We start from the raw sequence: 25,287 nt of genomic DNA, 5'->3' as shown, positions 1-25,287 counted from the left end.
AATTTAAGAGTTTTCTGTCCTGCAACTGGCATAATGGGAATGAAACAGGAAGCAGTAGAGAGGACAGAAGAAATAAAAGGAGGACAGGCTTGAGAACAACAGTTGATCCACATGCATAGAGTGGATGTTGAGGTGGCTAGAAAGGGTCTCCTAACACTCTGTACTGGTTTTTTTTGGTATAATTGAATTTAATAACAGGAAGAAAGAAATAATAGATTTTTGTGGGGATTTTATTCTCTTTATCTCCACTTAGAAGACTACAGTATTTTCTGAAACTTCTAGCAGCTAATTATAACGCCTGTTATTTCCTCAAGATAATGTTAGTTGTAGTGTTGACTATCACAGCTTTTCTAGCTTTAGGTGATTTTACTTTGACAATATACAAAGATTTCCTCTTTTTGCACTTTACAATAACTATAGAATCATAGAATGGTTAGGGTAGGAAAGGGCTTTAAGATCATCTAGTTCCAACCCCCCTAATGAAATGTAAGTATTGCAAAGAAAGGTAAGATATGGGGAAGGATTATAAGAAGGCAAAAATTATTCATCCGGAGATCACCAAGACACCTTCAGTGATAAGGCAGTCTATCAGCGAATTTACTTTCTCAAAAAGACAAGCAGCCTACTCTGAAGAGGTCTTCATTATTTCCCTAACCTTAAGTAACTGCTTTAAACAGCATCAAAACGTGTGGTATAATTTCAGTTGACTTTTCATCAGTTACTGTCTCTAGCTGGTGTTTTGCAGGCTCTTTTTGCCTCTTCACAAATCAGAAGTTGCATAGCTGTGGTTAGCTCACTGCATAGTTCAAATCAGTGCTCAAAGCCAGGCTGGACAGAGCCTTGGGTGATATGGTTTAGCGTGAGGTGTCCCCTGCCCATGGCAGGGGGGTTGCAACTAGATGATCTTAAGGTCCTTTCCAACCCTAACTATTCTATGATTCTACAATTAGTCCTGCTGAGAGACAGGATGTGTATTAGCTGATAACCAGTTCTGCTTTAAAATGGGTGCATGGATTCCCTTCAGCTTCAGAGTTCAGTTATGAATCTTTCTGCAGAAAGTCAGGTAAAGTCAGATAACCAACTGTATTCTTATAGAGCATGTAATTTTAAAATTTAATACTTAATAAAAATAATAGTTTCAAATTGCCAGAAATTAAATCTGTCTTCATGACAGATTTCAACCAAAGTATGTAACATTTCAGTTGTTATAATTCTATGAGAAGTTTTATATCTCTGCATGTTTGATACATTACGTTTTGTCACATTACTTTTTTTAAAATCAGTTTTTTCCTTGAGTTAGAAGGCATTTTCATCATATATGCTAAAACAGAAAGAGCACAGATTGTTCACTTACATAACCCTGTCTCAGGAACAGATATTTGTACACAGCCCTCCCTAAAACCCAGAGACCCATGATTGTAAAACCAAGAGGACTCACTTTTTTACCCTGCCACTTGCATTAAAATAACTTACTTCAAATTTCTACAGAATCCTCTGTCTATAAATTTTGTAGTTTATAGTCTGTTACAAAAAAATATAAATTAAGTCCACCGCAGCATGGCAGTACTGAAAAATTGTGCCCACCTCATTTGACAGGTGAGGAACATGAGAAACTAACCAGCATAACCATGGTTAAGGAATTTCTATGTCAGAGTGAGAAGCAGGGCTCAGACAGTGCTGCATTTCTAAGGAGAAAATCTTGAGAGTCAGTAAGTCTCACAGCTGTTGAATAATTCCTTGCCTTCATAAATGTTATTTAATGTACATTCTCCAGTTTGAGCAAAAAGATTTACTGCATTCTTTATGAGCAATGCGATAAAGAGGCAAGCTCTGGTCAGCTGAAATAATGTTTCAATTAATACCATACATCCCACATGCAAATACCATCAAGACAACCTTTGATAAATGTGCATATTTCCTAAATACGTACAAGTTAAATGAGCCTTGCATCAAATGAAGGGATCCAAAATTAAAACAAGTGTAGGAGAGAAACTTGAATGCAGAATTTTTATGTTTAAACGATTAAATGATTAGTACAGGCTTAGTCACTGTTAAGTTGGTCATGTTTCTAAATATTCTAATTACATTTTCCCACTCAGTCTGCCAGCTACAAACACTTTTTCACTTACGGATTTCTGCTGGCGGGATTGGGAATTTAGACTTGGGCCTCTGACAGCAGGCAAAACCCTGTGTTGTTAGAACAGTAAAAGAAGGTATCACGGTACTGAAGTGTCTTCTCCTCCTTCTGTCCAGTCATATGCTGTAATCCAGAGCAGGTTATTACATGACTGTTTGTACCTACGACTGATCAGTAACCTCTGAAAAAGAAATTTCTGTTTTCAAACTTGTTCCTACTTCCAAGGTTTCTGCAATATGGGAGAAAAAAAATAAAAAAGGCCAAAAATGAAAAAAAAAAAGTATAAAGAATATAAAGGGATATTTATGTTCACCCTATAGGGTGAACATAAATAAAGCATGTTCAATGCTGGCTATATGTTTGTTTTTGCAGTATTAGAACTGAACCCTATTTAATGATGGTTTCAACAGTAATGATAGGGTTTAAGCTATTGTCTTAAGCATTTTGGCAAAGACTAGACTAATCTCACATGAATGATTTTTTCCAGAAAATTCCTACTGTCTTGCTCTGTGCCTGAATTTGGTTAAATCCCTTTTACTTTTGGATGACACCAGAACCTAAATCCCAGTGGGACATGGGTCAGAACCAATAGGAACAAAGTTTTTATGCAGAGGATGAGACACAGGGAAAAAAGCCTGTGTGTGGAATGATTTTGACAGCAAACACTTGCAAATTGCAAGGAGACATGAATAATAGAGGTTTGTGATGTGTGGAGGAAATCTGGCTATGAATGGCTAAAGGATGAGGTTAGGACTACAGCTGGACTGGGAACTGCTCTGTGGGAAGGAAGGGAGACAGATACCATACCAGTGAGGATGCAGAGTAGGACCAGCTGGGAAAAGAAACAAGGACAAAGTTAGTGGGGTCACTGAAGATGATTTAGAAACGAGGGTAGTGTAACAAGGACTGTTCACTTGGGGGAGTAATTGTTCGTGATCAAATGTAATGAAAAGGTGTAAGAGGAGGAACAGAGGGAAGGGAGAAGGCAGAGTCTGAGGTTGGCAGGATGATGAAATCAGCCCATTGTACCAAGAACAGCTATCTAAAATGCTAGAACTGAGGACTGGAAACCAGTTTTAGACAACCAGGTGTGGAGAGTAAGATTGGAAAATGATGCTCACATCCAGGGGTGGAGAAGGAAGACATATTGGAGAGAATGGGGCAGAAGAGACCAAGCTTGGGAGAAAAGAGTTGCAAAACTATTTCTACCCATTCACTGCAGAAAGCTCAGAGAGAAGCCTACAGCTCCTGTGTAAGTGATTAGTATAGACTGTTCTGCTGTAAAACAGCAATGGTGAAACTAATTCCCTCTAGGGTCAGGCACAAACAAGCTGGAGCAGAGCAAAATTATACAGAATGCGAAACATAACAAAGTTCTCACACTTTCTAATTTTTGAGTATCTTTGGAATTCTAATTTGTCTCTGTCATTAATTATACTATTAATCTTCAATTATGAGACCATATTTATGTTTTTCCACAGGCTTTCTGCTTATGATCATTTTAAATGCCTGACCTTGCCATCTCAGTAGTATTCTTTTAATACAGTTGTCCTTCAATATGTAATCAAATTATGCTGTAGTAATAAGTGAAAAAAATTCAAGCATTGTTTTAGTTGCTTGTTAAATGCTCATTTAATTAGAATGCTCACTAATTTGCAGAAGGCAGGTTCTGACAGTGGATTTCAGAGCCATTACTACAAATTGGTTAGGTGTTCCTGTAATTTGTTTGAGTGGACTCTCAACTGAGAACCATATGAAAATTTTCCCAGTTAGATGAAGTGTCTAGGCTGAGGATGAAATAATGTGACCTGATTTTTTTTTTTAGCTTTGACCTCTCTGGAGTGTTTCGAAGTGTGTTGAGTGTAATCACTCAGTAGCGTGTAATACTAAACGCTGATCTGAGTTGGACTGTTATTTTGTTATATTCTCTGCCTTATCATTAGTTTGTGCCTGTGCAGCACTTCAAACATTTGAAGAACTCTACAAATAGTTAGGCCTGTAAAATTCCTTCTGGCAGGCATCAAAGTGAATAAGCTACAGGCTTCTCTCTAGTTAATTGGAATTCACTCTATAGAGCGTGGGGAGTTGAAAATGGCACAGATGTAACAATTTTCTTTTATCATTTTAATGTTTTTTCTTGTCAATAGTTTCAACAACTTTGACTGCAGTGCTTTTGTGCTTCTTTGGTCACAAAGGAAGCATCATAGACAAACTGAGGATGGGTATGACATAAGAGCTCAAACATATATTTGTCAGAAAGTAGAGGCTTCCCTGAAATTTCCTTAAAGTTTTTGGAGATAGCTGAACATTCTATAATACCAGTGCTAAATACATATTGAGCTTTGGAACTAGACTGAAAAAGATTTCATGCACAGGGAATTCAGATACTGAGCTATTCTCTCTTTTTTTCTTTTTATTCCAAATTCGGATGAAAAATGAAATAGTGATAATTTGGGGCATTTATATTGCAAAAATATTTACATGTAAATGTTAAAATTGGAAATGGAAAAAAATGGAAATTATTTTTGGCTTTTTTTTTTTTTTTCCTTTTGTAAAAGTAGTCAATTTATTCTGGGAAGTCATCTGTTGAGATGAAATTTTATTTTGTTGTGGAAAAATGTTGTATCCAGAAATGTTACCCTACTATACATACACTGAACATGGAATTTTTGTGAAATATACCAACTCTGGTTTTGTATGTACTGCACACAGCTCACCATCAGTTATATTGAATCACTGATGCCCACCAGTGAACGCCAAAAGCAACTGATGCGCCAGTATTGCTTTGAATGTGACTGTCTTTTCTGCCAGAATCAAGAAAAGGTAGGTTGAGTGAAGATATTCCTTGACAATGAAACAGAATTTTCCAAGGCCAGTCAACAGCTTCCCCTCCTTTACCTATTTATCTTTTGCTACTAATCCAATGGCCAGAATAGAGAAAATAATTACCTCTGCCCTCAATGCTGTTTAAGTTGCTGTGAAGACAGCTGTGAAGGAAAGAAAAGCAGGAAATGTTGACAACATGATAAGAAGAATTTCTTGCTAAAACGTGCATTGTTTGTAAAGCTAAGAACCACTTTGAATTCCAAGTTGTAATTCGGATAATTTTGAGATTCAAGAACTCTGAACATGAGTGTTAACATGACTTTAAGCTGAAAAAATAATCTTGGAACTTTTGCTGAAACCACTTGTCTGATGCTACAGGAAGGCTATACTTATTCTCATAATAATGTTAAATGAATTCTGACAAATACCTGTATCAATAATATTCAAGAACTACCGGACATTTTCAGCACTTAGAGTCCCCTTGGCTGACCGTTGTAGTTTTTATGCTCTCTTCCACAAATTCTTGGAGTAGTAGGTTGGTTGTAATAGATAAAATTTTGTTTGGTGTGACTTTTTACTAGGATTAAGCCTAGCCTGGTTTAATTATACAATAAGTTGCTTCACATTTACACATCCTGGCTAGAATAATTTTGGCTCCCAAGCTGGATGAGAGATCAAATGGAATATGCAAAACAAGGCTGTCTTCAAAGCAGTTTATGCACTTTGTCTCTAGTTCTATGTATACTTTTTGTTGTTTCCAGAAATGCCTGGTTAGGGTGAGTCATATGCCATAGCTAAATGTGTTCCCAGGAGATTAGAAATGGTAAAAATGGTATTGATGAATATGGACCATGGTATGATTCCCTGAAATAATTGCTGCACAGCTAAAAATTAAAAAAAAAAAAAAAAGTTTACATTCTGTGTTGGGTAGGACAGTTGTGTGTGTAGTTTTGTTTAAGCCAGTGCACATCCATTGAATACATAATGTATACTTTGGTTTATCAGTAAACAGTTCAAAAAAAGAGAGCACAGAAAAGTTTCAGGCTTATGACATAATGCTAAATTAATTCCTCTCCATATGCAAAACTTGCTGGCATTCTGTGCCTGATAAAGATTACTGCAGTGCTACTCAGAGGCAATGAAGGGAAGTGAAGAAAGACCTCCTTTTGTCTGTCTTTTAAAGGTGCTCACTGAAGTGCCATGAAATCTTAGATTAGTTCTGGGGAAGGGCAACCCTGTGGATGCAGAGACAATTAAGAAATATAATCAGGCTAAAGATTCTTTAAAGACTGCTTAACAGTTTGTGACAGGGTAGACAAGTAGTGTAAGGACCATTCAGCATGTGGAATGTTTTAAGAAACAAGATCCACAGGCTGAAATACACTTCATTGTAGCAGTCAACATACAACATCAAAAAATATTGTGGTGAAATTATATGTGCATATATTGATGACAACAATAATCTAATATGTAGGTAAAAATTAATAAATGTTCTCTTTGAAATTTGTAATTGTGGTTAAGGTTCATATGCTATAGATCTTTTTTCTCCATTGGCAAAATTCCCAGTGGAGATGATATTGTTTTGAAAGGTCTCTGTGACTGTGCTCTGAGGTTCTGTGTTTTCCTCTTCTCTACAATGAGGAAATGTAGCGAGGTCTATTGATGTCTATGAAGAAGACATCTTTACTCTCAGCTTCAGTCTAGGATGACTAGATATAGTCTGCAGTAGTCCTTATAGTACTGCATTTCAGTTCTCTGTGACAGAGATTTTATAAATGCAACTGTTTACATGACTAACTTGGAAACAGTGTGGGGTTTTTTCCACTGATCTCTGTCACTGTAAGCTGCAAGTCACGTAACACTGCAGCTCAGGAAATAATATTTTCAGAAATACTGTTTTTAAAATTACAGAATGGCTGGATTTAGATGCTTAAAAGTCATCCGTTGGCAAAATTATCCAATAATATCCCTGCTGAAATACCCCAGATACCGAGACAAATTTCCAGAGCATCTTGGAAAAATTCTAAAAGGCAAAGTCTTTGGCAACACTTTGGCACAGCAGCAGTTTTGAGTCATCAAGGGTAGCAGAGTCAACACCGTGATTCAGTAAATATGGGAATTTACTGTTAGCTGATTATATTACAACATTGGTTTGCAAATATGATGGCTTAGTCAACAGCAATCCATCTCATAAGTCTTTGTTACAGGTAAAAATGCACATTCCAGTTTGGCTAAGGGAAGCTTTATGCTGTCAAGTAAGTTCTTAGGTGTTGAGGATTTTTTCAGTTGTAGTCATCTCAGCAAAAAATCTGGAATCCTTTTTCTAACAAACACTTATAGAGGTTGTAGCTTCTTCTTACTCTCAAATTCCAATCTTGCTGAGTGTGTCCGACAGCTGCTGAACACGAACTAGGTACCATTGAAAGCAGAGGAATCACTCCTGAGGTGCACACTTCAATTTATGGTAAAGGTGTAGGGCAAGTAATTTCCATTGTAGCTTTTATACAGCATATTTTGTAATCCTTTAAACGTAATGTGTGGGAAGTGTACATTTAAGTTTCCATGAAGGGCATATAAACTTTATATGTATTAGTAATTAGTTACATATATACTTATTTATTCATATTCACAAAAATACTTTGCAAGTTTCTTATCAATGAAATTTATGTCTCTTGCTGTATTTTCTAAATCCTTGTTCATTTAGTCTTACATGCCCAAGTGATGAAGGAAGGTGGTATCAAGTTTCAGTTCTCAAGTCAGTGACTGACTTTGTGACCTTGAGTAATTAACTTCATTCAAAATCAACCTTCGTGTTTTCCAAGACCCTGCCCTTATTTTTCAAAATTAGTGAGAAGATACCATTTCAATTGGAGCTGAACAGATTTTTTACTAGAAACTAGATCAGTCTTTATATGGGGACCATTTTTGTGAGTGTTCGGTGAAGCTGTTTTGCTCAGTTTCCCCAAATACAGCGGCTTGTAATTCTGCTATGTATTCTGATGTCCAAAGGATGATAAAGATGGTAAATTTTCTAAGATCCTTTAGCATTAAGTGCTGGATTTGATTTATTGAGAATAATTCCTTGAAATGGAATGGTTTGAGGTTTAGTTGTGTGCTTTATCCAGTTCCTATTGTCACATGGTTAGTTTCCACACAACACCAAAAAAAGCAACATCACCAAAATGAAACAAAAAGAAACAAACAAAAAATCAAACCATCCAAACAAAAAAGAGGGCAATGTTTTCCTTCAGAGACATTATATACATAATCATATAAAAGATTTAACCTACAAAATGCTATAATATCTCCTTACTTTAGTTAGGTGTCTAATCTAAGCCAGTTTTTATCCTTTCTCTGTACCCAAAGAAAAGACAAGGAGCTCATTCATACTGCCTTGCAGTAGAAATCTAAGAAAACTGGATTGGTTATAAGAGGTTTAAGAAGTGCCTTCAAGTAAATAACCACTCTTTAAACAGATAAGGTTGGGTGAGATGAATTGTGCTGCTCCATGAAGTATATATAAACACAAAATCAAGAACCACATTATTATGTTTTTGTGCTGCCATGGATAGCAGATTGCAGTTGCAATTACGTTGGTTTCAATATACTGTGAGTAAAATTTGTTTATTTGATACTCCAAGCATTTGTCTCTGGCTGCTGCTGGAGACAAATATATCTTGCAGCCAGTATCACTGCTTCTTCGCTGTTATTTGTGCTAAAAATGATTAAACTCTGATAGTAGTTTGTCATGGTTTAAATCCAGAACCACGCAGCCGCTCGCTCACTCCCCACCTTTCCTCCCTCCGCTCCCAGAGGGATGGGGATGAGAATCGAAAGAATGTGACTCCCACGTGTTGAGATAAGAGCAGTCCAGTAACTAAGGTATAACACAGACCACTGCTGCTGCCACCAGTAATAATAATGATAAGGGAAATAACAAGGGAAGATAATACAGTCGCTCACCACCCGCCAACCGATACCCAGCCCGACCCAAGCAGTGATCTCGCCGTTCCAGGCAACTGCCCCCAGTTTATATACTGGACATGGCGTGCTGTGGTATGGAATACCTCTTTGTCTAGTTTAGGTCAGGTGTCCTGTCTCCGCTTCCTCCCAAAGTATAGAGGTGATGACCACACTGGGAATGCATCCAGTGTGTCAAGACTGTGTCAAAACCACACCACTGCACCAGCTACTAAGAAGGAAAAAATGACTGTTACTGCCGAACCCAGGACATATTTACTCATAATACAGTCACAGTTTATTTTGGATAAAAACAAGTAATGTGGCAAAGTGCTCTTTCGCCATTCTAGGTTATGATTCTGCTAGGGCTTTTTTTGTAGTATTTCATGTCTCTGGTGAACTATGTTTTGAAAAGGAACTTGTCTATGAAGACTCTTTATTTCTCATTTAATGAAATATTTCATGTCACAGCTATATAAAACAACAAAATACACTCGTATGCCAGCAATGACTTCAAAATTCAGTCACTTGGTCTTTCTCGCTAGATACAGCAACTTCATACAGCATAAGAATCTTCTCTAACCACTCCCTTGTGCTAGAGTTCACTTGCACAATTGTCTAGATCTGGGACTATATTATGACAAAGGCTGCATTTCAGGTATACTGAAAGAGGCTGCAGCCTAACCACAGGGACCTTGCTAAAGTTCTTGAAGCTAAGCATTGACTTCAACTGATGCACATTCAGTGTGAGCAGACCAGATGGAGAGGTCCATGGCTGTGCATTCACAATTGTATTGTATATCATGACAACAAATGTTCCTCACTAGTCACTGTTAAAAAGACTTCAAAGTGAATCTCTGTTTGCTATACAGTAGTAGTTTTCTGTCTGCCTCTCCAACTGTGAGCACAGCCATGGAATAATCCAGGTGCATAGCTGTCATCAAGGATAAGAAAATATGGAGGCAAACATTGGCAACTAGTTGCACCTGTGGATCTCAAATAATTCTTGTTACCTGGGCCTCAATGTCAGCTGCCTTTTGGTTCTAAGGGGTCATAGTATAATGCTGGCCCATCTCTTATAGCAACTGATCAAGCAGCCTGGCTGCTGATTTGAGAAGAGTAGCAAGTGCTAGCACAGTGCAAACAGGGTGAGATAAGATTTAGGTGAAGCTTTTGGTAATACAGTTACTGCCAAATTAAATGGCACCAGCTACAAATCTAAACAATACTTTTAATTGATCTTTGGCCAATTTGGGAAAAAAGTCAAATCAGTAACTAGAAGAGGGGAAAAAAAACATATCTTTCTAAAAGTCACTCATGGAATATTTCCTGATTGTAGCAATTTGTTATTGCTACTGTAATGTCTTCGGTTCACTGTACCTCTGACAGCTTTATATGTTATTATTTGTTCCATTTGAAGATCAGTCTCCACTGTAATTCAGAAATGTGTGCCTTCCTAAAAGCTGAACTCTTGGCAATGTTTTATCATTCCAGCACATAAAAGTCCCTTGTATTAATTATAATTAAAGATGGGATTACATTGATGACAAACATTTTAAATGGAGAACAGTTTTTTTCCACAATCATGAGCCAGGGTATTGTTCATGTTCTACATTTACAGCCAAGGATTTCAGGGACATTTGCGCTTATAGAATCACTTTGTTAAGAGTCGTCTTTCTCCTTTGGAACCAGGATTTACTATTTTAGTCTAGCTTGGTTTTTGGAAGGCTTTTATTTATTACAAGGTCAAAAGCAATGGGTTTAAATCTGAATTGTTTTTATATTTGGCCACTATTTGATAGTTGCCAAAGTTAATAATAATGTAGTGCCAGTAAGTATGTTACTCATTTAGTCAGTTTATTGCTTTGCCTAGTACTTATATTGCTTTCTGAGTTTTGGTAGAGAATATCACAAGTCCAGTTTCCAACTCAAGGGCTCTCAAAATTAGGCCACATGAACAGCAGCCAGGCCATCTACAGCCACATAAAAATGTCACCTGCAACTCTGCAGCTTGTATTGCGCTTCCATACAGCCACCAGCTCTTTTATTAAAGAAAACGCTGAGTAAGTTCCCAAACCTGCTAGAAGATTTGACAGTCTTTTCCTATCCTAGGAAACAGCACAACTATGATTTCAGAATTTCATCAAATATAAATGGTACTTTACATAAGTTAATAAAATTTGTTGCTAGACCTTATGTTGATGGTTGACTTGCCTTACTAACATTTTTTGAGAGATTCTTGAATATGGCCAAGGGTAGAATTCACACATTTTCACCTTTGCTGGCACCAGATATGAATATCCATACTGCTGAGGAACATGTGCTTAAATAACAGAGGCCTTTTTATATGAAAACTATTATTATTGACCATTTTGAATTAGCATGTAAGTGCTTCATGTAAGATCACTGTACTGATGTTATTACAAAAATATCACCCTCCTTCAGGCAATATATATTTAGGACACAGGAAATGCAAATTTATATGATAAGAAATGCCTTTGTAAATTGCGGAATTGTCTCATTCCAGAAGTTTGCATCCCAGTTTCCCCAATATTGATTTATTTTCAGGCGTTTACGTTCTCACTATTGTATGTGATCTTCCACATACAATATTAAAGATGAGATCTCCAAATTAATTCAAAAGACGAAGTCTGGTAAGCAAAGATTGAATGCTATTGTTGAAAACAAATCTGTTCATACAGCTAACTGCAAATAACCCACTTGATCAAAGCAAAGAATAAGGTAGGAGCATCTGTATCTCTAGTCATTATTATAAGGCACTTGCTAAGTACTAAGGTTCTAAAGGTGTGTTAAAAAACATAGATCAGGACATTGTTCTAACAAAATGCTGGTTTAATCTGTTTTCTAACAAAATAGAGTTTGCACTAATTTATTTAGAAATCATTGTTAATTCCTCATCTTTTTTACTGTTTTGCCACTAGAACTGCCTTTGAAGCAAACTACAGAAGGAAGCCAAGCCAGAGCTCAGTCATATTTCACCGACCTACCCTTTCAGCCCAACGTTCACGTAACCAGTACTTACAAAAGCCAGTGGTAGTAATTAGCAGTCCACTGGGACACAGTGCTGATTCTTTCAATAGATTCCCATAGGCTGATTAACAGTTCCTTCCTTCTGGCAAGATATTTGGTAGTGACATAAATCCTGGATTGGTTCCTGAAATCCAACAGTCAGTCTAACACTCTTCTGTTCCCTTTCAGAGGATTTCAGTCCCTTGGGATGTATTTCCAAGGACAGAGGGCTTTTCTTTTTTAGTAGTGCCAAAAATGACACTAATTCCCAAGGCAACCACTTCTAATTTCTGGGCTGTCTTGTTCACTAACAAAGGCATCATCTCTTCAGCTTCCTAGTATTTCTTACATGACTTTAGAGGTTTCTTCCACCTTTCAACATTGTACTCTTTTTTCCATCAAAGGGAAGTCCCACAGGCAGTGGCAAACAGACTGTAGTCATTTTTCCATGACAACTTGCCACCCAGTTGCTTCAGGACCACCTCAGTGTGCTTTGGTCATGATTTGGCAGCAGTTAGCTGAAGCTCTCTTGGGTTGTCAAAGGTCACAGAAAAGATACTGCTGGTCTTATAAACAGGCATGAGTTCAAGACTCTATGCAGACTTCTTGCTTATTCAGGATATCCTTCACAGGGAAATTTATCAATTTAGTCCAACAGGGTCATATTCGGAGGCAATGTTGGGGTGTGGCACCTTCATAGGATTCTGTCTTTCTGCTCACCTGAGAGGACCAGAATCTCATTCCTTTCAGACCCAGCCATCTAAGAGGAAATGTGAATCTTCTAGCAGATGTTTTAAGCAGAAATACTGTTTTGCCAAGAGGAGGGAGCCTGCTCTCATTACTGTTTCAGGCTGTAGTGGCTAGAAGTGCTGCCCCTTTCCGAACATCTAGCTTCTTTGGGGCAGTTGTTAGAACTAGTTATTACTGTTTCCTTTTTTTCAGATGGTGTCATTCTTATAGCAGTCACTATTTGGTCTCTGCTGAATGATAAACAGAAAAGTCTTATTCTGTGTTAGCAATCTAAAATAAGCAAATAGAAGTGACAACATGCTGAGAGAAACAGCAGTAATTTAAAGCATAGGACTAGATCAGACAAATAATTTTTCAGACGCTTTTTCCTGCAGGGATTTTGGGGAAACTCGTTCACAGTTTTTTCCTAAATATATCTTGAAACCAGTTGTTGCTTTATCTGATCTCGGTTCTCTGAATTCTCTTTCACTGAGGTTGCTATAAGGCCTTGTGTGCTTCAGCCCGAGAAGGTGGTTTCTAATATCAGTAGTACTTAAGGGAAGAATCTTGAATGTGGTTTCCTTTTCCTGATCTGTTTATGGGTCACTTTCTTTTACTCTGCAGGATGTTTGGTCTTTTTAAATCCCATGATTTGGTAATTTACTTGAAATTTGATAGGTTTTAATTCAGATCCCATCTCAGAAAAAAAAAAAAATCACCACTTTAAACTGCAGAGTTTCCTGGCTTGAGTAGGATTCACTTTACTGTGCTCAAAAATCACTCCTGTTTAAGGTCTTCTACTTCGGACAAAATGATCAGAGCAAGAATGATATTTTATTATAGGTGTTGGACCACTCCCTATGGGGTAAGGGAACAATTCTGTCAATGCTTCAGGCAATGGGTGAAGTTCCATTGAGTCCAGGATACAGACAGTTCACCATGTTCATTTTTTTCTAGATTCCTGCTCCAAATCAAATAGAAATAGAAGCGTGGATCCTTTTCTTCCCATGTATATATTTTAACTAATGGACTATGAGTTTTAAAGAAAAAGGAAATGAAAATGAGTGGAAATACCTTTTCTCATTAGTTCTGTGGATGTAAACGAAATCCTTTTCTGACAAGGAATGAATTTTACCATTTACTTTTAAAGGCCCAAACCAGGACATCAACAGTATGTGAGCTGATTACAGCTTCAGCCTTTGCTGTCATGATGTATGTTTTTATCCCTCCATTTCACTCTTTTCTCTCCCAGTAGACTCTCAGCTCTTTGAGATGAGTACTCTTTTTACTCTGTATGGTCTAAAAGCCTGCAGAACATTGTAGCTGTGATTCTGATACTGCCAGGTTTAAATAATAGCAACAGTAAAGTCTACAAACATTCTGAGTCATACCAATATGGAGGAAGAAAACAAGAAGGAAAAGGACTCTTTGTCAGCAAATTTGTGTGTAACTTGAAATAGCACACAATTTTATTGCTTCACTGTAATTTTTTTGCAATCTTCAAGTAATTTCAGTGAAAACTTTAGTCATTTCAAAATGCATTCTCTCTTGAAGATATCAACTAAAACTAGTCTAGGGGAATCTTTTTTTGTTCTGGAAAGACATCTTTCTTCAGTTGTGGTTCCTATGATGCCCCTTCTTCATATCAGTGCATCTCATGTCTTTCTCTTCAGATTCTGAATATACTTTCTTCATACTCCAAATTTCTGGTTCCTAATGCCAGCCCGATTGTATACTATATACTTTCTTTAAAATGTCAGGTGGTTTGTCTTTTTTTTTTTTGTTTGTTTTATTTTCCTTAGGTGAAAATTGTGCTAATAAATCTTACCTTTCTTTTTGTATATTTTTTTGTGAGATCAGTTATTGCCCATACAATGCCTGGAAATCACTGGAATTAAGTACTACGTATGCAGTAGATGCAAATGCATGGTAAAAGATTAGCTTTATTGCTATACCTGTTGCCATAGTTCCCTGATAATTCCAGAGAAGAGGAATAATGAGTGGTTTTGTAAAGTGGACTTGTGCACAGTGGGCCCTGAAGTAAGACAATGTTTTTACAGTGTGCGGATCAAGAATTCAATCAACATGCTAGTGAGTTAGGGCAGTTCATTTTTACCAGCAGTAGGAATTGACACTTTCACTATTTAGATCTGTCAAATATTTTAAGGTATAGAGTAGGTTGATCAGCTGTGTATGATCTTAGCCATGTTATATGTGCTTTTCTAAACCCTAAATTCCCTGTGTTTTATACCCGTTCATTCAGAAAACATATGCTGCAGCAAATATTTTTAAATTGCAGTATGCATTAAAAATGTAATTTCTATAGCTACCATTTTATCTTGTGGTATATCATGCATTAAGATAATAAATTGTTTTTATATTAGTGTTCAAACTACATGTGTAACTTCATGTCAATATATGTTAAGTTAGAACCAATAATTCAGTGGGCACAAATTCTTCAAATCACTGAAATGTAAACTGAACTTTGACACACAAATAGCTACATCTCTACTTAGTGAAGTCTTTAGCCATTTGCATAAATATTAAGTTTAAATGTGCATGCTCTTAAGTACATAATGCAGTGATGAATGTGGATTGGATTATGCATTGTGAATATCTAAATATCCTTGATTTTGGACCTGCATATCTCTTTTGAGCCACTAAATGTCCTCAGTGGCATTCTGTGTCTCAACAGGTTGCAAAATTCAGGAACAAAATAGGTTTGCCTTATAGCTGTCTGTTAGGTAAGGTAGACCAAGAGATTGCTTTAGCAAATGTGTAATGTCTAAGACAGTCTGAAATACCAGCCTCACAGTTAATAGGGATTAGGCTGAACAGTATCCTTCCTCAGGTAACTGAATTACCCACAGGGTGTTTTTGAACTGGTGCTGGAAACTACAGTGGAATTATAAATGTGCCGAGAACTTCCAGGTGGTCTGGCATAAGGCCCTATTTCTCTGATGCTAAACTGCAAGTACTTTGCTTTTCCTGTCTTCCTCTCATCCTCTGCCTTTTTTGAGTTGATAAATAGTGACATTTATTGCTCTTCCAATGGTCCAACCAATTTCTATTTCAGCTTGTAACCTATGTAGTTTAGATAGGAATTTTGCAGACAGGTCTAAACTCCTGAAATTAGGAGATTTATAAAGGCAGTACTGTCACAGACACAAAACTCAGTCCTGTTGCTCATGGAATAAACTGCGACTTCTGTTGTCTTCAGTGGGAGTACACATTGGGATCATGGGTCTACAAAGTGCTGATCATCACCATGGGCCCGAGCTGTATTTTACAAGCATCCTGTAAAACAGTATGGAGAAAAGGCAATTGAATGAGCTAGGATAGACCTTGTGTAATTATGACTCCTTTTCACCAAAGGTAATAGTAATATTTAGGGGACCTAGTTTAAGAATCAATATGGGAGATGTTTTGGTCAGGAACCTGATTGACCAACGCTTAACTGAAACAACTTCGTAGTGTGTTAAATACATGTGCCTTTCATCTGAAGTCTCCAGGTTCAGGGAAAATGGTATGGTGAAGTTTAGCTGCTTAGCCCTGTATATTGTTTATATTTTGACAGATCTCTTTAGCTACTATCTTGCTTTCTTGCTAAGTGCCTAGTGTGCTTGTATGCTGCTTTTTTGAGAAAGGAAACACTGTATGTAATGTTATTTGCTTGGTTTTTTTGTCACAAACAGTGCAAGTAAAACAGAAAAGCTTTAATAATAGCACTTGATCTGTGAGCATTATTGGTCTTTAAAAAGTACATTGGGCTGTGATGTTTGAGACTAATGAAAGCTTTGAGCTTTTTTGGTGTCTTTTACTACAGAAATTCATACATATATATATACACTCTAAATATATATTCACTCTAAAGATTGTTCTGACATCACATTTAAACATTAAATCACCATAATCATCAGTGGTATGTATAATGCCTACCAAATAGTTTCAGAGTGTGTCCAAAATAACCCTGTTTCTACAGTACACAGCATTTCCATGAATGAATTAGAAGTAATTGCAAAATCACTGCCAGTAAAATTTGTGGATGACAAAGACTCAGAGAATTATAAACGTTTACGAGGATAGGTAAATAATGCAGAGTAACTGGAATTGCTTGATAAATTAGACCTATTGAAATAAAATGCACCATCACTGTAAGGGTAGAACACATGTTCCACATCTGAAAATGGGATCTGCAGCTTTGATTTGTTTCACAAAAATCACAGACAGCTACAGTGTAAATGTTGGCATCTGAGCTAGTTACTCCAGAATTCCTTTATGGATAAAATGGAGAAAAATGGACACACTTCGACTGTTATTCATCTGATGTATTTTAGAAGCCTGCTTTAGGATAATAAAAATTATACCCTAAGAATGCTTATTTTTCTCTGTCAAATAGAAGAGTACCCCAAACGTCTACATTTGGTTAGATGAATCTGAGCATGGCTGTCTGAACAGAAATGGAAAACATCTGGCAAAGAAGGCTAATGTGACCCTTGAATCTATAAGCAGGGGAGTCAGTAGGAAGTGAGATGTCAGTTTACTTCACTGTAAAATATTTATGAGATTGCCTCTTTAACATACAATATACAGATGCAGTGGTCTTTGAAAAAACTGTTTAAAAATGTGTGTACCTAAAAAAAAAATAATCAGAGAAATGAATAGCTGAAGTGGGATTGAAGTGAACGAGAGTGGAGTATGAGTCTGACAGAAATGCAATTACTGCTTTTGGTGTGCAGAGTTATGAGCCTAACAAATACTGGACTTGCAACTGGGTAGGCTGAGAACTTCTGGTCTGTTTGCTCCTCTGTTACATTATACTTTTAGACTTAATTATATCTAAGATGTTTTGGGGATAAATATATCTTAGTCCCATATAATTTTGTTAAACTGGCTTCTTAAAATGGACTTGGTGTTCTTAAGTTTATCTTTATTAAAAGCGTATCATTTTAATACATTTCCCACAGTTGTTTTTGGTGCCTCTTTTTAAAATTTCCAAGTTAATATTGTAATGTAACTAAGTTGGGTAATGCTAAGGGAAGATATTCATACTACCATGTTAAGGTGCTTGGGGTTTTTGCACTAATTGTAAGCGGGGTGTGCAGAAACCTTCATCTTGATTAGAATGCCTAAGCAGAGCACTTAAACATGAAAGGTGTGAACAACTTAATTTTTTCAATATCTATACAATTTAAAATATGACTAGGGTCTGTAGTTCTTCTGCATTTCCAAACACCAGAGTCAGTAATCCATGAAGAGCTGATATCAATTATGTGAGGTAATGCAGCCTTGCCTAATGCTGAGCAATTTACTGCACAGCTGCAATATGGCATCCAACTGCAATGTGTCTTATTTAACTTCCAGAATTTAAAGAAAAAAAAAAGTAAATAAATTCACCCACTCCTAATAGCCTCAGAGGGAACATGACATTGTTTTTATTCACAGACAGAATAGTTTTGGAATTGCCATGTGTCCCATCCACCCTATTCAGGGCCATATGAGAGAAAACACAAGGCCTTCTCCTGTGACAGCTCAGCTGCTGGTGAGGACAACCTTATGTGGGTTGGAAAGGATAATTGAACTGGCATTTATAGGGCTGGCATTGTTTTTCATGGGGAAGAGAAGATGAGTTTTTGAAACTTCAGAAGTTACATGTAAATCTTGAATCATGACAGAGCTCTTCACTGGTCGTTTCACATACTTGTAACTCTTAAAAAATTTCATTCTCACAAGAGTGAAATCCTCAGCTCAATCTGCAGGCTTCTGTAAACCACGATACTCATAATAAGAGATGGTGGGTCTTTGATTCTGATTTTAAACTTCATCCAGTATACAAATATGTATACAAATACATCCAGTATACAAAAATACACCACAATAATCTGTGCTTCCCAGTGAGTATGTTTTTCCTCAAGATAGGCAGTCCTCTACCACAAACTGCTGTCCCATCACAAAGCTTTGACTTCAAAGTTGAGCACAAACTATCTATAGAAATGAGAAAGACTGAAAATATTTTATAAGAGTTGACCTCAGATATTTCAGGACACTGCTCAAGTGTGCTTTCTCTTGCTGTGCCTGTAGCTGCATGCACCTGTGATTGCCCATCAGGCCTTCATACCCTGTTTGTTCTGAAGCACTTGAGTCATAAGTTTAGCCACAATATATAACCACTTCCACATCACATTTTCTCAACATTTTTTTAAATCTTACTGAAAGTGAAACTTCAGAAGATACGCAATATGTTCTACTCATTTAATGCTTTCCTTTTGCTGCAAAGTATAAAACAATGAGTTACTGAGTTTACTAGAAACATGCATTCAGTAGTTGCTGCATTTTTAAATAGAATCAGAAATAAAACATTATTTGTGCTTTCAGAGCATAATGCATCACAGATCCGTTTTAAATGGTCATGCCCTAATTTAGATGTCTGAGCTCTTCTGACACCTTCAAACAAAACCTAAGAAAACCTCTTTTGATCTGAACCTGTCAAGTTGGTAGAATTGTTCTGTCAGATGCACATCTGTTGTTGTCACTTAAATTAGACAAATTAAGCAAATCTTAAACCATGGTCAGCAATGTATATGAAATGTTCAGCTATTTGAGGTATCCGCAGCTTTTAAAGTATTAAAATATAACAGTCCAGAAAACTTCCTTTGTAAAGATATTTTTAAAGCTTCCACAAAGAGAACATGAACAGAATTATCTGCTGCTGTCTTACAGGATTATCATTATATAGTCATACATTTTGTGTCCAGAAGGAACTAATATGATTCTTTAGTATGCTTTTTCTGTCTTGCAAAAATACCATGCCCAATAATATTTCATACTAAACCCCTAATTTCTGTTTGAACTATGATTCATAGGCTTCTACTATTTTAAAACTGACAGTTGCTCGTGTTTACATTACACTTTTGTATTCTATTTATGTATTTAGAAGAGAAGCTAATAAATGCTGGAAAATGTTCCCTTGTTTTTCACTCCCTCCAATACTCCCTACAAGGCTTTGCTCCTTTGTGTCTATGTGGGACTGACTGGATACCATAAAACTGGTAATAGGCACATAATGAAGTAATGAAGTTTCTTTTTGACTTTCTTGTAGGAGGAAGGCTGGAAAGGCGAAAAAGGGGTGTAGGAGTTTCTTATTGTTCAGAATTTCCTGACCCAACTTCTCCCTTCTGTGGAAGGAGATGGGGAGTGCTTCACATCTCTCTTCCTTGGCAAATACCTGGCTTGTTTTTCTACCTCCATGTGTGAGAAGAAGAAAGATTAACTTTGTAGAGAGGACAGAAAATCCATGTCCTATTTCTATTCTGTAGCCCAAGTATGAAAGGAGGACTAGCCCTTAATCAACCTTTTCAGTGTTCAGGAGATTTTCAGAGGTGCAGTGTATTACAGATGAGCAATGTTGGGGCAGTGGTAGTGCATTTGGGCAGAGAAGGCAATGGCACTGACTGGTTGGCGTGTGCTTGCTCTGACAAGAGAGTTATCTTCTTTAAGAGAACATGCTCCCATGTAAGAATGTTTTAACATTTAGGATTTAAAATGTTGGGATAGCAAAGAACAGCAAATGCTAACATTGCATGTAAAAGCAGTGGCACTTGAAATGAGTAGGTAGAGATCACTTTTAGGAAGTATAAGAAACGGAATATTAGCCAGGGAAAGAAAAGTGGTGCAAAGCAACAGGAAAGAAAGAGAAATGTGTATCTGTACTTTGAAGATTTTACGCCTTTCTAAGGACAGTTCAGTTAAGGACAAGATATGTTCATGGCACTAGAATAGCAGAAGAGATAGGGAGATAATTAACTCCAACAAACAGTGTAGGAGCAAAGGCATAGGAGAAAATTGAATAGGTGAACATTTTCAAATGCTTATTTCTATGAGGGCTGATGTCTATAATTGTTTCAGGAAATTATGTTTTTATAATAAACTTTCCTTTCACTTAAAGCCCAAACCACAGAATATTTTAAATTTGATCACTGTGCAGACAGATTATAATCTTCATCAGATACCCTCTGTTTTTCTCATTTCTCTTTTGTTATAGCATTGTTATAGGTGGTTATAACTTCATTTATACAAGTGTCATTTGTGGAACCTAAACTGTAGAAAATTCTGTCTTATTTAAAGCAAATATTGACATTTAGTGATGTGTTGTGTACCTCAGACTATTTTTATGAGCATTTACAAGACACATCGGGCAGAGCTGATCATGTCTGTCCCCAGGCTTCTGAAACATAGATTGCAATGAGTATCTGAAAATTTAAGAGTTTGGAGAATGAATCATTGGATGTGAAAGCTTGAGGTATTCTGAAAGCAGGAAATTAACTAATTTTGTTGTGATATACGAGCTCTAGAAATTATGATTTTAAAGCAAAAATTTTTATAATTATTCTTGTTCTTGAATAATTTTACAGCAAACTTACTGTTAAATTTTGGGGAGGAAAGATGGTTTTTGTGGAAGGAAAATTTTTCTTTACAGAATATTTTGCATTTGCCCATTTTGAAGAGCCAGATAGATCTCAATGGTAGAGTTTTGCCTGGTTGAATTATGGAGGTGAGCCTTCATGTTTCCTAAGTGAGGTTTTTATGTATCCTAAGTAAATTCAAGAAGATGGAAAGGTACACAGTGCCCTTAGTTTGAGAGGTGTCAGGTGTGGAGAGTTTAGCTTATAGCTTGTTTTACTAAAAGAGCCATATATAACTGGAAATTGTTCCATCTAAAGGATTGGAAGCAAAAGTCTAAGCAATCAGGGGTAGGTAGTCCATGGAGAATTACAGAAAGCCTCAGTATTAAGATGACAAATCCCCAGGTATTTTTAATCAAGAAAACTGTAGCAGCATCTGCCGTGGTGTTGGAAGAATGGAGAGGTGGGATTGAAATGTTGCTGTTGCATCTTAAGTCACATTTTGATGAATAAGTTTCCTCTGCACATGCTTGGGATAAGAGGAAATCAGGTGTTGGAACCATCTTCCATCTGAAATAATTGCTCAAAAGAAGTCACAGGATCCATTTTGTTTATCCTTGTGCTCTAGAGTGTGGGTTCAGCTATCACATCCAGTTATGCTTCTGTCTCCAATGGATTTTACCTGTGTTATTAAAAGTATTTCAAGGTTGTGTTCTTGCTATGGAAAAGTGTGTGTTGCAGCTGTCTTTTCTGCTTTCCCCATGAGCCTTCGACACTTCTACTGTCAGTTTTCTCCAGCACGCCTCTATGTGTGAAAGCTGAATTGGAAAGCATGCCAGTTTCAGCCATCACAAGGTTGTCATACGTTTTTGTGACTAGATTATCTATCCTAATTATTTTTTTACACCAAGACAGAAACGTTTTGTTGTTCTAAACAAACTTTATATTTAGTGTCAATGTTAGAAATAAGGAAAATAATTAGGCACGAGTTACTATTCCTTATTTTTAAAAAGCCTCTTCCTTTCCTTCAGCTAGGGTTTTCCTTTTCTACCGATGAAAAAACCTATTTTCCTTTATTTTTGGCAGCTCTGCACACCTGGAGGTTTGACTGGGAACACGCTCTGAAAAGAGCTGTTTTGAATGGGGGTTGCTCTGTGGAAAGCTAAATCTCCCAAAGCTGTTACTGCTGTGCTATTAGATTGAATTAAACAGTTTGGCACAAGTATTAATCACTTCAGTTATTTCCGTAATTCCAACTCCAAGGCATCTTTGTGGTCTAAGCTGACTTAGTTATATCACATAGCCATGACTTTCAAGGCATTGTCCAAGAGAGAGGAACAACTTTCGTGGAAAAAGATTACTAGGCTGGAAGGCAGAAGTGTCCTCTGTGACAAGTCCTCCTGGTTTGCTGCCTGTTGGAAGCAGCCTCCATGCCTTGAACTAGAATGGTTAGGAAAGAGCAGGATTTCTTTGGTGAATAAAAATCTGATGAACAATAGAAGTCTAAAAGGCCCAGCTAGCCAGGTCTTTGCTTGTTCTTATGTCAGCCAATCCCCTAAATGCCTCATCTTGAGAATACAGAAAACATCTCATTGAAACCTGTGACTAAATCCTTTCCAGAGCTGGGCAGGATGCCCAGCTTCATCCATCCTAAAGTATCTTACTAAAGGGATAAAGACCATGAATCCAGAGAGGGCTGGGAGGTTACTGGTCCAACAGACACTCCCCATTCTCTACCTGGGTATGAATCCAGTGTTGACTTAACCCTATGCCCTAGTGTAAAGATTAGGGGAGACCCCAACCTTACACTTTGTATTCTTAATGAAATGCTAGAAAACAATGGAAAGCAACTGAAAAAAAATGGCACAAGAAAGATTAATCCCATGTCAATTAACACTTTAACCTGATTCATCCATCAGTCCCACTGTGCTCAGAGTGAGCCCTAATGATGCATTGACCTAAGTCTTTGCTCTGTAACTTGGTGTATAGTTGTGGGGTTTTCTTTTCTTTCATTTATAAATCTGTCCTAGTTCCCATGTTTCTGAGGTTTTAGTTGTAAGTCTTACAACGTGTTACAGAAAAACTGAGCATTATACTTGGGCCAGTGGGAAAAGATAGTTTAAAAGAATTTTTCTTTTTCAGTAGCTCATTAAACCTGAAGTTTTATGGACATCATTATTAGTGTCTTACAGGTCAGACTTATTTTTTAGATCAATCAGTGAGTAGTGCTTGACCTACAAAGATGTTTTAGAGACAGATTTTTACAGGTCAGCAGTTGAGTTCAGAGATTGATGTAGTCCCCTAAAACCTGGTAGTGGTTATATTGAAGCTAAGATTCATTGTAAGTCTATTATAAAGCTGTAAGAGGGTGGGCATGTACATTAAGTGTGCTGATAAAATTTCTACAGTATGAGTTTGTTTGCCCTAACTTTTACCTCATGCCTTCTGGCGGCAAATTCAGCTATGTACAAAATTATTTCCAAGTAATCTTTTTGATCAGAGATCTGATTGTAGGGGAAAACCATGAGAAAAATGCAGTGGAGTCAGGCTGCCTCCCTTGTAAGGCCCTTGTAGAATGGTGGGGCTGCTGAGACCAATCTTGATTTAGTCTTTATTTAATCATTCCAGGAATACACAGAGGTCTGCTTTCATGGAGCAGATGGAAAGACAAAACTGCAAATTAAATGTGAAAGTGGGTGCTGATTCTCACTGTAAATATTTTCTGTTCTGAATTTATGGTAAACAAGGAGGAGTAGAATAAGAAAACTGTGCAGTTCTAGACAGATACAGATTACAGGCTTTTTAATAGAGGTACTTCTGTGATGCCCAGTGAGCATCTATTAATTATGAAGTGCTTGGTTAGGTTTTTGCACCCCTTCTGTTCATCTCCAGGCTTCCACCCCTGCTGAAGGCTAAATTTTTAGAACTCTGTTTAAAATATTCCTGCAAGAATTCGCACTTACAAAACTCTTTTGTGAGCAGCAGGGCCTTTTATAAGGAGAGATAATGAACTGCAGTGTTCAGTGCAGGTCAGATCCATAGGCCAGATTTTTAAAGATATTTAAGGGCTTATAGTGATGGAAAATGAATATCTAAGACACTTTTGGAAAACCCTCAAGATACTTAACCATGTCTACAGATGCTTCAAGAAATTTTTTCCAAGTGGTTGACTAAGGTGTAGTTAGTCACTGCTAGAGAATTGAAAAGGGAAACTTCCTTACTGCTGTAGCTATTAATAATTTTTGCCTTTTTTATGACAAAGCAATGGGAAAAGATAGCTGTTTATAGAATCCGATCGAATAGGAAAGAAACAGCAGTAAGTTGTAAAACAAAGCTGAAATTCAGCTTTTTTTTATTTTTTAATTTTTTGAGTAGTATACTTCTCCTGTAAGCTTATGCTCATAACTGTAATGGATGAAGGCAGCCCCACACTGTAAAGTCTCTGCACTCAGCACATGATTAATCAAAATAATTAGCTAAACCCTTTCTATGGTGTGGCTGATGATTTGTGAAGTATCAGCTAGTAGGTCTTTGAGAAAATTTGGTCTGCTAAATATATTTTGATGGCAAAAATCAGATACTATTATTACTTTATTCTGGTTCATCTTAATTCTTGTTGCAAACCTAATATCTGGTTAGTATAGTCAATGTTTCCAAGTTTGTATTAGTTTTTCTTGATATCTGGTTTACTTACAAGTACTGTGTAAGTATAAATGCCAGGTGAAATTTTTTCAGGTTGTTTTTTTTTTTTTTTTAATGTGTGGTGTGTGTATTTGCAAAAAAAACAGTGACACAATCCCCACAGGTGGCTTTTGTCAGTCAACCTTTTTACCCTGTTTTTTATCATTACCGTGTATTCTTATTTAACTGTTTTTCTCATCAAATGCTTTTGTTTCGATTAACTAGGATGCTGAGAAATTGGCCGGTGAAGAACATGTATGGAAAAAAGTCAAAGATGCTGTAAATGAAGTGAGATATCCAAAATCAAAAGAAGGTATCCTTTCAGTGACAGGCTACAGTCTGCCATTCAGTTCTGAAAACAATCTGGAGAGTCTCTTAGTATGCAGTTCATCTCTTGAAATTTATTTCCTGAAGGTTTATATTTTTATGTTATTTTTAAATCTATTTTTAATTCATTTACAGTTTCAAATGTAATATTTATAATTGTATTAATAATAATAGATTTTCTGATTACTAGGACTG

At 36.8% G+C, this 25,287-nt stretch overlaps 1 protein-coding gene across 5 annotated transcripts in view; it reads left to right on the top strand.

Moving 5' to 3' along the window:
* Positions 1-25,287, top strand: part of SMYD3 (SET and MYND domain containing 3) — a 396,189-nt gene that overhangs the window by 319,180 nt on the left and 51,722 nt on the right. For all 5 annotated transcript variants that reach the window (XM_061365801.1, XM_061365800.1, XM_061365803.1 and 2 more), the window contains 2 exons: positions 4,850-4,960; positions 24,991-25,078. In XM_061365801.1, coding sequence (XP_061221785.1) covers positions 4,850-4,960; positions 24,991-25,078 — 199 coding nt within the window. The remainder of the gene's footprint in view (positions 1-4,849; positions 4,961-24,990; positions 25,079-25,287) is intronic.

The sequence above is a fragment of the Neopsephotus bourkii genome, unplaced genomic scaffold, assembly GCF_033783945.1.
Source record: "Neopsephotus bourkii isolate Nb327-2 ecotype Australia unplaced genomic scaffold, CSIRO-AGI_Nbou_v1 NB_1292, whole genome shotgun sequence".
Lineage (NCBI taxonomy): Eukaryota > Metazoa > Chordata > Aves > Psittaciformes > Psittacidae > Neopsephotus > Neopsephotus bourkii.
Note: the sequence above shows the minus strand (reverse complement) of the source record. Positions and strands in the feature narration are given on the sequence as shown.